Here is a 16,762-nt window from a genome sequence, read left to right as displayed (position 1 = left end):
ACAGCTCTCTCACTTAGTCTTGGTCACTTGTTGATTAGTCAACTCCACAGGTAACATTGACTAATTGTTACTTTTTATATTGCTAAATGAATCTGGCAACACATTTATGCAGATAGCATGATTGCGTTTTCAAATACACAACTAGTACTGGGATGTAACATATAACATATTTGTGATTTATCAAATTCACCGCCTCCCCTTAGACCCTTCCCGCAGGTTTGTCCCTCACTTTCAGACCTCAAATCCCACAGATGCCCTACTGCATTTTAGGTCATCAGTTCTTCGTCTATAATATAACAACAATAAGTTACTGCACCAAATTATATTGCTTAATTGTCATGCCACTTCTGAGGTTTTTATAATTGCTTTATTTGTGTAGTTTAACGATGCCAAGAAATGAAAATTAAATATGACGTATGGTCTTGCATCATTTCAATACCTTTTAAGGTAGTAACTTGTACCGTACTGTAATGGTGCCATGAAATCTGAACATAAACCACGTGAGCCACACCGAATGTCCTTGACAGGAGTACTTATATAATATATAATATGTCTAGACGAATAATATGTCTAGACGAATGAGTATGAGAATGGTTCCCTAGCAACACTGTACAATTCCGGATAATTTCGTATGTAGCTCAATTGTTGCAGTATGGATTAGGAATTCATTCCAACCTTAAACAGCAAGAGGTCACTTGTTATCATGTTGTCCTTGTTTAAAAGACATCGTGGGGGTTTAACCTCTCTTTTTCTCATCATTTTTATTTCCAGCAGCGTGTCTTCTCAACGAGAGGTAAGTTTTTTCCTTTACTTTTATATTTCAGTTGTAACATCTGTACCGTTTCGATGTTCAAGCAGAACTCAATTGGTTTTTTTTCGATCTGCGATGTTAAACCTTGTTACACTCTCTGTTAGCGATTTACTTTCAGTTGATCTATCTAAGAGTTAAAAATATTACTTCAAAAATGCTAACTTACAGTAATAAAGAAGTCGAATTCGATTAAGTCACACGTACTGGTTGTTAGTTTATCGTTTCGCGTTTTGAGTCTTCTATTACTATAAATAGTAGTATAGAATACATTTACCAAAGGGTATATTTTACATTATTCCCTTAATTTCTATAATAATGACTCTGTTCAAGAAACCATCAGACGGATTCTTTCAATTGAAGTACATATCATTAATTCATATAATTTAATCTGCGAAATATAGACACACTGTGAACAGTAAAATACATTGTCGTTGAAAACAAAAAAGCGGAGTATCTTAGTTAGCCGCGATTTGTACTTAATATACTTGAATTATTGCGCTTTTTTTGTGGCGTTGTTATAAAAACGTTATATTTTGACAGACACGGAGGAAATCGAAAGAAAAATTCAATATTAAAATAATATACCTATAAATACCATAAACAGAAAATCGTTGCTTTTATATAGGCTAATCTACCACAGCAAAATGAATTGAAGAGGTTTAGAACGTTAAAGCAATGACCTATATTGTCTACTTGTCTTACTAAAGTATGTCTGTAATGCTCCAACCGATAATCTAACCCGTTAATACCCCTACCCTATTTTTTTTAACTTCTTACCTGATTAATTAACATTTACACGGCTAAACCGAGACTTTCTACTTAACGGCTACTTCAATCGAAATCTTATGTTGATCTATATATCATTTAATAACTAAATTTCCCTTATCCACATAAAATAAAAATGTTAATTCATATAGCCTAAGATTTTTATTTTTCCTTTCTTTTGTTTAAATGTCTATATTTGATGGCAATGGGAGAGTTGATTAATAAAAACTATTCAACGACATTTTTCACACAACAAACATTTTATCTTACCAAATGCTTACGTTGTAATATTTACACTTAGATTAGTTATGATTAAGTGCTTTAATCAATAAATTTCTTTAATCTTGAAAATCCCGATCCGACCCATAAACTGAATTTACTTTGAAAAGTCTAGACTTTTTCGTAGACGCCTGCTAATTATAGGAGACAACATTTGACTCTACTTCTGACACGTTGTTTTAATATGTTGATGTACATATATTTAATTCCGCTATTTCGCATCATGAAAATGTTACAAAATATTCAACAAAAGAGAAATCTTGACAAGGAAGATTTGGGTTGCTAACATTTACTAACGAGTCCAGAAAAAAGGAACAGTATTTTTTCTGTCCGTCATTTGGAGATATCGAAGATTCACAAGAACTTTATCTTACAAACACCCAGTGGATATGAAAGAATCATTTTCTTTGAGTTTCACGTATTTGGTAAAACACACAATCTTTCTAAATCAATAGTCCTCTCTGTCTCTGGGAACGCAGTTTAATATTCTGTCACCCAAATTCTTCTTGATTTACTTTATTGGAAAATCATGATAATGTACCGTTGTAGTCTTTTGCAAAAAGTCATTGCTCAGGATGCCAACTCTTGAACTTAGAAAACTTGTCGAAATATCATGATAACGTATCGAAGTAGTTAATGATTTTTTTTAATTATTGTGTGAACACATTTATTGAAAAAGTCATTACGCAGGATGCCTGCTTTTGAACTTAGAATAAGTGTTCAAGTCATTTTTTCAAGTTACATGATAATTGATAAATGCCTGTCAATTTCATTTGTCGTCTATGCCCAGACAACATTTTTTTTCAAAATTTAAAGGACAATGTTTAAGTTAACAATTCTACAAAATACTTAGTCAAATTACGAAATAATGATAGCATTTTCTTAGAGGTAGTTTCTTCTCTAAAGTTAACAATGAAAACTAAAGGTTAACATACCGCTGCAATAAACGTCAAACGATTAGCGTATTGTGTACATTTTGTTCTTTGTAATATCAAAAAGCGTTCTCGGTGGCTGGCACACGTGTTTAATCTACCTTTTCATAGAATGTTTTGTAAGCTCTAAAGATGCATAATCGATTAAAGAAAATTGTTCTAATTCCGTTACATTAAATACGCTGTCGACTTAATTAACTACTTAACTAGTGTAATATATTTAGGTTGTATACTAAATTAATGTAAATGAACAATGGCAATAAAGAAAATCAAAAGATATACTAACTTTACTCATCCAAACGTTGCTGTTGTAAGAATTGTCAATTGATTTAATCGCTGATGTCGTTGTCAGTTCGTTGTCGCCACAAATTTTCATTTTTGTCAGATTTATCCCAAACAGCTGCATGATATCAATAAAGAACTTGCTCTATTAATAATCCCGATCATTTAATGTGTGTAAAGGTTATATATTTTTTCATTGCCAGTACAAAGAACAATTTCCATTTAATCCAAATTCGCGATAACATAATGCAGATGTGAAATTTGCAAAGTATTTTTATGAACTTGTTTCATGTGAATTAATTAATTAAACAATTTACAAGAAAAATATGTTATTATGAAGATTCTAACGGTTCTTTTATATAATTATGTTTTCTACAAAAATTCTATCGAACGTTATTATACATTAGAACCAAATCTTTATTAACCAATAGGTCTCCTTAAACAAATGTTTTAAACTATAAAAGTCATATCAAGAACGTGATACCTAATGGGCATATAGTAAATGTTCATTGTCTAGAAGAAATTGATGGGCATAAAAACAACCTGAATATATGGGATATTAAAACAAAACAAAATTGGTTTTCAAGACAATGCTTAACTCAAACCTTAACTTTCATCGCTTGTGTTTTGTACTGAGAGAAGTGACATCTTTATCGGATTACTTTTAATCTTCAATATTCACCTGAATTCACGTCAAAATTAAAACTGCTTATCATATTTATTGTCATACTCCTCTACAACTCAACCAAACTTTGTCGTATCTATATTGTTTTCTTTTTGTCTTCAATAAACGGCAGCAATCTACTAATACAGATATGACAATTTTGAATAGATATCTGAGAATATTCAGCTTTGACGAACATATGTCTTCTTGAAAACTTTAACTTTATCTTCAAAACACCCAGTGGATATGAAAGAGCCATTTTCTTTGAGTTTCACTTATTTGGTAAAACACTCAATCTTTCTAAAACAATAGTCCTTTCTGTCTCTGGGAACGCAGTTTAATATTCTGTCACCCAAATTCTTCTTGATTTACTTTATTGGAAAATCATGATAATGTACCGTTGTAGTCTTTTGCAAAAAGTTATTTGCTCAGGATGCCAACTCTTGAACTTAGAAAACTTGTCGAAATATCATGATAACGTATCGAAGTAGTTAATGATTTTTTTTTAATTATAGTGTGAACACTTTTATTGAAAAAGTCATTACGCAGGATGCCTGCTTTTGAACTTAGAATAAGTGTTCAAGTCATTTTTTTCAAGTCAACTCTAAGTTATAAGACAATACATTTTGTTATCTCATTATTAAGTCAACCTTAAGGTCATGAACAGTTACTTTAGTTACATGATAATTGATAAATGCCTGTCAATTTCATTTGTCGTCTATGCCCAGACAACGTTTTTTTTTTCAAATTTAAAGGACAATGTTTAAGTTAACAATTCTACAAAATACTTAGTCAAATTACGAAATAATGATAGCATTTTCTAAGAGGTAGTTTCTTCTCTAAAGTTAACGATGAAAACTAAAGGTTAACAAACCGCTGCAATAAACGTCAAACAATTAGCGTATTGTGTACATTTTGTTCTTTGTAATATCAAAAAGCGTTCTCGGTGGCTGTCAAACATGTTTAATCTAGCTTTTCATAGATGTTTCGTAAGCTCTAAAGATGCATAATCGATTAAAGAAAATTGTTCTAATTCCGTTACATTAAATACGCTGTCGACTTAATTAACTACTTAACTAGTGTAATATATTTAGGTTGTATACTAAATTAATGTAAATGAACAATGGCAATAAAGAAAATCAAAAGATATACTAACTTTACTCATCCAAACGTTGCTGTTGTAAGAATTGTCAATTGATTTAATCGCTGATGTCGTTGTCAGTTCGTTGTCGCCACAAATTTTCATTTTTGTCAGATTTATCCCAAACAGCTGCATGATATCAATAAAGAACTTGCTCTATTAATAATCCCGATCATTTAATGTGTGTAAAGGTTATATATTTTTTCATTGCCAGTACAAAGAACAATTTCCATTTAATCCAAATTCGCGATAACATAATGCAGATGTGAAATTTGCAAAGTATTTTTATGAACTTGTTTCATGTGAATTAATTAATTAAACAATTTACAAGAAAAATATGTTATTATGAAGATTCTAACGGTTCTTTTATATAATTATGTTTTCTACAAAAATTCTATCGAACGTTATTATACATTAGAACCAAATCTTTATTAACCAATAGGTCTCCTTAAACAAATGTTTTAAACTATAAAAGTCATATCAAGAACGTGATACCTAATGGGCATATAGTAAATGTTCATTGTCTAGAAGAAATTGATGGGCATAAAAACAACCTGAATATATGGGATATTAAAACAAAACAAAATTGGTTTTCAAGACAATGCTTAACTCAAACCTTAACTTTCATCGCTTGTGTTTTGTACTGAGAGAAGTGACATCTTTATCGGATTACTTTTAATCTTCAATATTCACCTGAATTCACGTCAAAATTAAAACTGCTTATCATATTTATTGTCATACTCCTCTACAACTCAACCAAACTTTGTCGTATCTATATTGTTTTCTTTTTTGTCTTCAATAAACGGCAGCAATCTACTAATACAGATATGACAATTTTGAATAGATATCTGAGAATATTCAGCTTTGACGAACATATGTCTTCTTGAAAACTTTAACTTTATCTTCAAAACACCCAGTGGATATGAAAGAGCCATTTTCTTTGAGTTTCACTTATTTGGTAAAACACTCAATCTTTCTAAAACAATAGTCCTTTCTGTCTCTGGGAACGCAGTTTAATATTCTGTCACCCAAATTCTTCTTGATTTACTTTATTGGAAAATCATGATAATGTACCGTTGTAGTCTTTTGCAAAAAGTTATTTGCTCAGGATGCCAACTCTTGAACTTAGAAAACTTGTCGAAATATCATGATAACGTATCGAAGTAGTTAATGATTTTTTTTTAATTATAGTGTGAACACTTTTATTGAAAAAGTCATTACGCAGGATGCCTGCTTTTGAACTTAGAATAAGTGTTCAAGTCATTTTTTTCAAGTCAACTCTAAGTTATAAGACAATACATTTTGTTATCTCATTATTAAGTCAACCTTAAGGTCATGAACAGTTACTTTAGTTACATGATAATTGATAAATGCCTGTCAATTTCATTTGTCGTCTATGCCCAGACAACGTTTTTTTTTTCAAATTTAAAGGACAATGTTTAAGTTAACAATTCTACAAAATACTTAGTCAAATTACGAAATAATGATAGCATTTTCTAAGAGGTAGTTTCTTCTCTAAAGTTAACGATGAAAACTAAAGGTTAACAAACCGCTGCAATAAACGTCAAACAATTAGCGTATTGTGTACATTTTGTTCTTTGTAATATCAAAAAGCGTTCTCGGTGGCTGTCAAACATGTTTAATCTAGCTTTTCATAGATGTTTCGTAAGCTCTAAAGATGCATAATCGATTAAAGAAAATTGTTCTAATTCCGTTACATTAAATACGCTGTCGACTTAATTAACTACTTAACTAGTGTAATATATTTAGGTTGTATACTAAATTAATGTAAATGAACAATGGCAATAAAGAAAATCAAAAGATATACTAATTTTACTCATCCAAACGTTGCTGTTGTAAGAATTGTCAATTGATTTAATCGCTGATGTCGTTGTCAGTTCGTTGTCGCCACAAATTTTCAGATTTATCAGATTTATCCCAAACAGCTGCATGATATCAATAAAGAACTTGCTATATTAATAATCCCGATCATTTAATGTGTGTAAAGGTTATATATTTTTTCATTGCCAGTACAAAGAACAATTTCCATTTACTCCAAATTCGTGTTAACATAATGCAGATGTGAAATTTGCAAAGTATTTGCAAAGATACATGACTGCGTCAATAACTCTTCTCTAACTTGTCCTAAAATAACAAGCAGCTATGTGAAATGTTGCAATTGATATATGAAAAAATAAAATAAAAGTTGAACTAACCTAAATATAGGACAATGGAAAATAAGAAAAATGTAACGTTGACATGTTTTACTATATAATTGTACCCTGTCCTTATTGGACGATCATTGTTAATACATATTTTTGACCTTATTTTAGCCGGAACGTCAAAGGAGCATTAGTGACTACGGAGACCAAACGTTAAGTAAGTGTTTCTATCATATTAAAAACTTCAAAACGTTAACAACGTTTTAGCATTTTCTTAACCTTATCTCCCTTCTCCCTTCTCCCTTCTCCATTCTCCTTCCCCTTTATCCCAACCACAAGCTAACCTTCAAAGACGAGTGAAAATAATATTGTTTGTCTTTAAGATACAACTATATCATAACATTTGGAGAATTTCCAAACAATTATGAACGTATAAGATATACAAATCGTTTGGGAAGTATCTTCAAAGATATCATATGTTGTTAACATAACATTTGTGAGTATAATAAGCACTATGTAACTTCAAAGAATTTTAATTTTTTAAAGATAATTTGTTTACTTTAGTACTTTTTTGTGTATGATAATTATGATGTATAGGAAACGAAATTCGTTAAAAAAAATATTGATCGTCTTTAAAATGAGGTTTTTAATTGCTATGTATTATTCAAATGCTTAACATACCAAATTTTTCAGGAATATAAGATAAAACGAGTGACTTCATTTAAAAAAAATGGAAAATGTTTGAAACAGTACAGACCAGTAAGTAATAGTAACTAGATTTTAAAATCACATCTACGTAATTGCCCATGCCAAACTTTTATAACGTGATCAGGAAATGACGCAAGTGGTTGTGAACATTGACAAAGTAAACACTAAAGGTAGGCTATATGATCTCTGTTGTGACACAAGTGTCTCCGGAGTTAAACCTCTTAGCTTGATGTAAGTTATGCTTATGTTGTGTTACCTTTTCCTTTTAGCGTCATCGTTTTTCCTCTACCAACGTGCTGAGTATCCACGAGACTGCCATGAACTGCTAAGCCAATGTCCATCGTCTAGAAACGATGGTGTTTACGTCATCAAACCAGACGGCTATCCTGAACCTTTTGAAGTATCTTGTAACAACAGTCTAGGTGATGGTGGATGGACGGTAGGTGTTGTATTTTATACTGTGAATATTGTATTTACATTGCAAGATTTGTCACCACAATTGAAATTATTCTTGTTGAAATAATACATTTCTCATAATACAGAACTTTTCATATTATTATGATGTAATAATATATAGTTTGATATTACATTGGGCTCGGCAAGCTTTACACAATATTTATGTCTTATGAAAAGAGGTTGGTCGAATCATCTGTCATGCTCTTTCACAAAAGCAGTCTGCACCATACTTATATTCCTACATGGTTTTCCAATACGTTGTAATACTTTCCACATATTCCTGACTTCAATAAGAATACTAAATTGGCGAAGATGACACAACTCATGCATTGGTAATATTTATATAGTATTCGCATCAATATACATTTGGTGTGGTTTGTAAGTGATTTTAATTTGTTTATATTATCTCATTCTTCTCTTCCTGCAGGTTGTTTGTTCCATGTTTCAGTATAGTTTTGCATATCTTTTGTTTCACACTAGTCTTACAGGTAATAACTAACGGTCTCGCAATTCAATCAGTTTTATGTCTCAAATTATTTCAACAGGTCATACAGAGACGAAAGGATAGTTCAATCAACTTCAATCGTACGTGGGACGAATATGAAAACGGTTTTGGTTTCCTTTCTCATGAATTTTGGCTCGGCAATGAGAAGATATCCTACATCACCAATCAGAGGAAATATCAGCTCCGCATGGATATAACTACAGAATCCGGTTGTTCATTCTTCGTGACGTATGAAACTTTCCGCATCAGTGACGGCTTCAGTCATTACAAACTGGGTAGCACTGGAGAGTATACTGGAGCAGCAGGTGTGTTATTAAACTGATACACTTCTAAACTGGACACGTTTCTCGCCCGAAGTGACATTTAATATGTTTGCTAACTGTTAAACAGTGAAATTAAAATATTGCGATTTTTGTTGTTCACACATGTTTCAATAATTCGATGATAGTAATATGTTTGACCTGCGGTGTGATACAGAGCGTCAATGTTTCGCTTACTAACGATATACTTCCCACCTGAACCAACCTTACATCCATGCCATTAACCAAAATATCTTTAGATGAATGAGCTCGTAGTAATATTTAATATTCATTTTGCAGCATGTAAATTTACTTTCATGAGTACGTTGTGGGCCACTGCTATCAAGCACTTAGCTCAGACTTAGTTTCTCCATAAATCGATGTATTTTGTTCATCTAGTAAGGACAGAGAGCGGTTTGCTATTTATTTCATTGGTTTATTTAGATATGTCATTTTAGCTGTGAAGCATGTTTCGCATTTTTATACAATATCAAATGATAATTTATGAACATGATGTGTTATTGAGATAATAGATCATCGTACACTTTGCATGAAGCTTTCCTTTTTGATGTCGTAACTTGATCGTTATTCCTATTCCAGACCCATGCATCGAGTGGTGTCCCACCAACAAGGTTCTCAACAGGTGTAAATGCGAAGGTTCATGCGCCAATCCTACATGCACTGAATCATGCTCTAGTACACCCACTTGCGTTTGTCCCAATGGGTTCTTGATGGACGGGGAAGACTGTATACCTAGAGAGGACTGTGGTTGCTTCATAGAGGAAGCGGAGAAAGGCCAAGGAGTAGTCCTAGCGGTAAGATACCATTTCCTAAATGTTTACGTATCAAACTAATTTACAATGAGAAGAAATGCCGGAACAAAACAGTTATTATAGTGCGTGAAATGATTAATTTTAAAAACGTAATACATTTACCCTGTAGCTGCTCTAATTTTATGAAGGAATGTCACCTATTGCTCTGCTCATTATGCCTTGACATGAAACATTGAGTATTCCCATTGAAGGATTTTCGTATCATGTATCTACTTGAAACGCTCACCGTTTCATCTTGTTAGGAAGGTGAAGTATATGTGAACCCTACTTGTACCAAACGATGTTCTTGCAACGGCGGTCTGTTAAGCTGTGACGATACATACCGGTGCAGTCCCAATGCTAACTGTGAGGAACGACGAGGTATATTAAAGTGTTACTGTAACACAGGGTACACGGGCGACGGAGTCCGGTGTACTCAAGACACTTCCCCAGACTGTGGTGGATTTAGAGGAGAAATATCGAATAGCAAGCAAAGTATACAACCAGCTGGGTGGACAGATGTGCCATTTCAGGTCACGTGCGATGTCACAGATGGAGGAGGCTGGTTGGTATGTAACTGATTGTCCATTCATGTGTTAGTTATTTCAAGGTTAAATATTGGTAACGTTCCATTCATTTAAATTTCGTAGCCATTGTTGTACTTCTTATCAGGTTCACAACTGATTATAGAAGGAAATGCAGTGGTCCATCTGGACGCTGTAAGATATTAAATCTCACCAAAAATATTGTTAACTTTGAAACTTAGTCTAAAGCGGTTTCTGTCTTAATGTAAGGGAACTGGGATAGTGGAGTTGAAGGTCTATCAAGTTGATTGATTTTGTTTCCTGTATCGTGGAGAACTTTTCTGGTATGAATATTTCTTATAAGTAAGTCTAAATTATATTTTATCAAATTAGAGAGTCATGTATATTTCGTCCTATATAGACAATCATTATAGCGATTGATTAATGGAGTTCTATTTATAATGTACAATTGTAGTTGCCTGGACATGTTGCTTTTGACATGTCTTGTTCGTGGTTATTTGAAAGAAACTGCATTGCATTTTCAAATCGAAATTCGATCCTAAATTCATTTCATCATATGCATGAAAATACAAGCTCCACTTCTACCGTTGGAGAAGCAATGAAATATTTTGACTTTTGCATCTGAATTAATACCAAGTTTTGAAAATGTATGATAACCCTTGTAGCAAAGTAGTTACCGTTCATTCGAGATCGATAACCAGCTTTTTTATTGATTAAGTCCTTCTTCTTTTAATTACTGAACTGACAGGTTTTTCAACGCCGTGTTGATAGTAGTGTCGACTTTTACCTATACTGGAACGATTACAAAAATGGTTTCGGCGACATCAATGGAAGTTTCTGGCTTGGCAATGACAAACTTGCAGCCTTGACGAGCCAAACCCAATATGAACTAAGAATAGACTTTGTCTCCAAATCTGGAGAACATTATTATGCAAAGTACAGTTCCTTCAGCGTAGGCAATGAGGGAACTAATTACTTGCTCAGCGTCAGTGGTTATGACTCTTCCAGTACAGTAGGTGAGTTCTTCTTCTTCTTTCCCAACTACATTATATAATCTGATGTGTCTGGTAGTCAAATAATATAATAGCTAAATGACCTATGATTGAACGGACTTCTTTCAGCGTTTATGAAATGTGACAAATATGTAATATCGATATTAAAAGCAATGTGATTAGCCATATAATGTATGTAGTTGTGGCATATGCGACTAAAACTATTTTTGGGAAGTTACCACAAGCTAAATGCTTTCAAGATAGACAGAGAAAACAAAATATCTCATGAGAATCCACTATTAACTTTACATTAAGACGTTATTACCATACCTACGATAGCAGCTATATGTGCCGTATATTAAACTAGGAGATGATATTTACATTTCATTGTACATAACAACGCCAATTAAACATTAATTAACTGCAACAAGATGACTTGATGCATCCAAGATCGGACGAATGATAGATTAACCTCGTAGATATTCATCTTTAAAGTGACTGTTCGTCATCTCTTCTCACCACATTCAATCGACCAGGCTGGACAAATGTAATATGATTTAAGAATGCCGTAACGTCCCAGTGTTTATGACATGGAATACCAGCTTTAAGTGTGAAGTAAAATACATGGAGCTCCACAATCACAAATGGCAAAAGCGATACAGATGATGCTATCAGATTTTTAACATGTTTATGCAGTGCAGCCTCTTCCCGCCCCCCCCCCCCATTCACACCCAACAAAAAGTATATAAGGGAAATAAATGTATACATACAATTTTGATATGTATTATTCTTTACATGATTGGGAGAACATTTTAATTTGAATTGGTATCGGCTGCAACTTGTCATTTTGAATTTAGCTTTCCAATTTTCAGAAAGAAAACAATAGACCAATAGTCTAACGATATAATATTCCGAAATACAATAACTTTGGAATCACAATGGTTAAATATAGCATCATGATTTATCAAGAGAGGGAAAGAACCAGACAGGTGATTCATTGTGTAAATATAACAAGAGTGGTATAACCTAAAACTTAAACCGAAAATAAGTAAATAAAAACCGGCGTAATGTCGTACCGTCATAGTCATGCAGAACATTATTATACAAAAGTTAATAATTTCAGTTAATTTGATATAATAAACAAAATACAAGCACTTGCTCGACAAATTTAGTGTTAAGTACCCTCAGTGGCTCATGCCGATAGCTATCCCGAATACATGATCACATTTACAAACAAGGTTGCGTTTTTTCGTAACACAAAACATTAGTCCAATGACAAACATTGGAGCAAAATAACAGTCAATATGTACACACACCGTATTTTGTTCTTATTAGCAATACCCATACAAAAATGCTTAAATGGATGCACGAGTACATGTTTAGGCCTGTCAAAACATCACACAGTAACTTATACAAAGTACAGCTTGTGATAACAACAAAATATAGAAAGATAATAAGAAGAGCAAAACTGTCAAATTTTAATATTTAATAGCTCCATGAAATCATGAAATGACCAGTCAATATTTTAATATACTATCAGAATTGTAATAGTTATTGCCTTCAATTCGTTCTGTACTGTTCGTGATTTTTTACTCTCTTTTCCTCCTCTTACCTAGGTTACGACGCTATGTATTATAACAACGGTGAAGAATTCTCTACACGCGACGAGGACAACGACGACTATTCTAGTTTAGACCTAGCCGAATACTATAGTAGCGGATGGTGGCACTATTATTATTATTATTATTGTGACCTCAATGCACCTTACACTGGATCGTATACCATTTATTGGTATAGATTCCCGGGTGGTTATACCAACATAAGGTCAACAGAAATGAAAATACGGCCTCGAACCTGATGAAGTGTTGAAGAAACCAAGCGAACAAGAAGTACAAAAGACATTTTATGGATGTTTTTGCCAAAAACCGTCCTCACTTATACTAAGAATAAATAATTCAACAGTAATTCCCTAATGCAAATAATTTAGGACTAAACGTCTATCCTACTGCAAGGATTCAAGATCCTCAAATATTCCATTCGTTCGATGCATTACTTTCGATAATTCTCGCCGGTCAGAGTATTCCAGATAACAATAAACTATCAGGACAAAAAAGAAGACTTAGCGAGGTTTTGTATTTACAGAAGCGTTTGAAGAGTAATTGTAGTAGTACTCTGACTATATTTTAGAATTTAGATACATTTTTTATTTCATTGGGAAATTTTGCGTGTTGGCAATTTGTTAATCACTGTGGATTACGATGTAAAAACGCTAAAATAGTGGGGTAAAGATTTGACAATACTGAATTATAACGAATCTGTTAAAATAAATTAGAATGAACAAATACAGAAATACATTATAGTTGTTCTCTTTTTCTTTCTATAGCTTCATCCTACTTTTTGTCAAATGATTAACACCAACAACTATTTATTGACTCATATCAATGTGCTATCTCTTAACTTAACAAACAATTACCCGAAGAATGATTTCTACTTTGATGAGGTATGTGCCTGGTTGTGTGAATATGTTGATAAATTCATCTACCTGTTTTATAGAGCCTCTGATTTAGAAAAGAAAAGACCAAAACATATTATTGCCATTTAAGTCGACACCATAATGTCGTTTTTATTGACGATTATTTTCCCGACTATATGGTAGACCCTCTTTTTATTGGTAGGCTAACATCTTGAAGCCTCCGAGTTATGATTCTAACATATTAGATTTGGTAAAATGTCTTTGGAGTGACTCGTGTAGCCGATACCTACTATGCGGTTTTCATAAATGGTGTGAATTTGATTCTTTACTGTATTTTTAAACCATAAGGGGCATTGCAAGTGAACACAGAACGAGACAACCTTATATTTTTATTTTTCGGGAGATATGTCTTATTGCTTACTTGTGTGCACACAAATATAACCATGACACACCTGTTCTAATAATGCAGTAGATTTCCGACTCGGATTTTAGTCAGTTTTAAACACTTAAAATCAGATACTCGTAATCAAGTTTGCAAATCCTTCGAAAACGTTCGATACACTGGCTTTTTCTCAAAAGAATGGTAGTCTTTCAAAATGTGCAGATTTTGATCATTAACGATTTGGTATTTTACACTGGCCTTATGATTTATCGGGTGGTAGAGAGCAACCGCTGATAGAAGAGTTTCAGAGTTAAAAAGTTGTATTTTGAGGAATATTTCGAAATATACTAGTTAATAAAACCAATAGCCGTAGTGCCTTGTTCTGCATAAACAAACACAAATCAATGCGATGAAAAACATTCAGGTAATAATAGCATGCAATGAAGGATGAGAAATAATCTAAAGTTTTGGAACTGTATTGTAGTGCTTTGATTTATTTTTACACTTGAAATGGATACTACAACCATAGATTACTAATCTTTCTCTCGAATAAAGCAGGAAGATTTTATCATGAAGTCAGACATCAATGAAGGTAGCTTCATAAATTGACCTTGAAAAGACACAAAGAAATGTGAAACTTTGTGAAAGGAGCACGGCGCATTCATTTTCTGCTATCTTTGGAAACAGAGGATAGCAAAGGACATTTGATGCAGGCATCAAGTTGAGAACGCTTTCGTTAACATAATACCAACCATGCACATAGCGAGCTCTTTATATCATAATTTACATTCTTTTGTGTGACACTTTATTCGTTTATTGCGGACAAAAGTATTGAAATTACATCGAAATTTGTAAGTAGTAATAATTTTGCATATCTAGAAGAGGACAATCGATTGAAACCTGCACACATTCGACTACCGACGTGTGTATTTGGATTTTCATAGATCCGATGTACCAACTGACGGGAGTATATCTATGGGTGTAAGAGATATCTAAAACGAAGAATATCTTTGTTTATTCAATCACGTGGATTAAGTATATTCTGTCAATATATTCCAAGTAACAGGTTTACCGATATGAAATGCCAGGAGTCGGCACCGGGATAATTCAGCGAACCGGGTCCTTTTTGTAGTATTTAGCTATTTTCCTATTTTTCCTCCATTATAGTCTCCATTTAGTACCGGTATACTTAAAGTTAGCTTAACGCGTGAAGGTACCTCGGCTACCGCTGGGCTCTTCGTCGGGGTGTCACATCCCAGGGAAGTCGGTGTTCGCTCAAGTAACATGGGGGGGGCGGTCTGGAAGCTTCAGGAAGGCGCTTTATGAAAATAACAGTTCCGGAAGAGAACAGGACCATGTCAGGTAAATAACAGTACCAGGAGAAAACAGGAACATGGTGGTATACAAAAGAGAATTAAGACAGAGTTACACACAGATTGGTTGACAAGGTGAAGAAAGGCCGGAACCTTAAGGTGGGTTTTTGTTAGTGCTAGGCAGACTTAATGGTTGTTTCGACAAGACGTGACGTACAGGCTGGTGCCACTTGGAGAAGAGAGCGAGCCACTCCTTGCAAACTAAGTTATATAACATTCTGTAAGGTTACTCGACCATATCTTGGAACTGCACTGATTGTGCGCTACGTTTAAAAATTAGCATAATAATATATAACCATGTAAGACGTGCATAACAGCAATTAGCGTAGCAAACCTTTAAAGTAACATGCTGCATCATGCTGATACGAAATGCCAGGAGTCGGTACCGGGATAATTCAGCGAACCGGGTTCTTTTTTTTGTATTTAGTTATTTTCCTATTTTGCCTCCATTTAGGTAGTATTTAGGCAGTATCCATTTAGGCAGTATCCATTTAGGTTATTATTTGGGAACACTGCGTTACAGCTACTGCTGTACCGAAAATGGTTAAATCGTGTCCCATAACAATGTGTACATTGTGTATCAAGTGCCACCAGCCGCTTCGGTGCTTAAAGTCTCAATACGATACGTGTTTGCAGATGAATTTCGGAAAACAAACTTCCGCAGCATACTCAATATTTCTTATTCTAAATGCACTCTGACTAGGTGGTTTAATGGAGCAAAGCTGTTGCAATCGAAAGAAAGAAATTATTTTCTGTTGCCCTTATGGCGCGATCGATTTACCGTAAGTTCTCTGTGACCGCCCATATTAGCATGTCCATTACACAAATGTAACCTATATATACTCGTATCGTCCACTTTTTTTTACCCAATTACACGGTGGAAAAGTCTGAAAATACCTGTTCATTCATTGTATGGAAGGAAATGATATAATTGTACAAGCTACATCGGTAAGACCGAAAGAAATACACTATTCAACACTGGATAGCCACGAAAGTGAAAGTAAGTCCCGAACCTTACGTTCGTAAACAAAGAGAGGGATTTAAATTGGCGCATGATCTGTTGGGTGGGGTTTGAAAATGTTGATTAAAGTTTGTAGAATCTACGGGCTCGTTAAAAAATCTGGCGAATTTTATTCAGCTAAAAATGTTTAACGACAGATAACTCGATAAAAATAATGAAT

At 33.6% G+C, this 16,762-nt stretch overlaps 1 protein-coding gene across 1 annotated transcript; it reads left to right on the top strand.

The window, feature by feature from the left end:
* Positions 1-669: 669 nt before the first annotated feature.
* Positions 670-13,678, top strand: LOC139974226 (uncharacterized). Its single transcript, XM_071981232.1, has 8 exons — positions 670-793; positions 7,208-7,253; positions 8,014-8,183; positions 8,746-9,010; positions 9,605-9,819; positions 10,080-10,385; positions 11,110-11,377; positions 12,970-13,678. The coding sequence occupies exons 1-8, from the start codon at positions 704-706 to the stop codon at positions 13,209-13,211; spliced, it is 1,602 nt and encodes a 533-aa protein (XP_071837333.1). The 5' UTR covers positions 670-703; the 3' UTR covers positions 13,212-13,678.
* The last annotated feature ends 3,084 nt before the right edge of the window (positions 13,679-16,762 follow it).

The sequence above is a fragment of the Apostichopus japonicus genome, chromosome 9 (assembly GCF_037975245.1).
Source record: "Apostichopus japonicus isolate 1M-3 chromosome 9, ASM3797524v1, whole genome shotgun sequence".
Taxonomy (NCBI): Eukaryota; Metazoa; Echinodermata; class Holothuroidea; order Aspidochirotida; family Stichopodidae; genus Apostichopus; species Apostichopus japonicus.
Note: the sequence above shows the minus strand (reverse complement) of the source record. Positions and strands in the feature narration are given on the sequence as shown.

Excerpts from the sequence above, each read along its gene's own strand:
- LOC139974226 (XM_071981232.1), top strand. The coding sequence starts at position 704 with ATGTTGTCCTTGTTTAAAAGACATCGTGGGGGTTTAACCTCTCTTTTT. Across the intron at positions 794-7,207 it reads GCGTGTCTTCTCAACGAGAG|CCGGAACGTCAAAGGAGCAT; the intron begins GTAAGTTTTTTC and ends ACCTTATTTTAG. Across the intron at positions 8,184-8,745 it reads TAGGTGATGGTGGATGGACG|GTCATACAGAGACGAAAGGA; the intron begins GTAGGTGTTGTA and ends TTATTTCAACAG.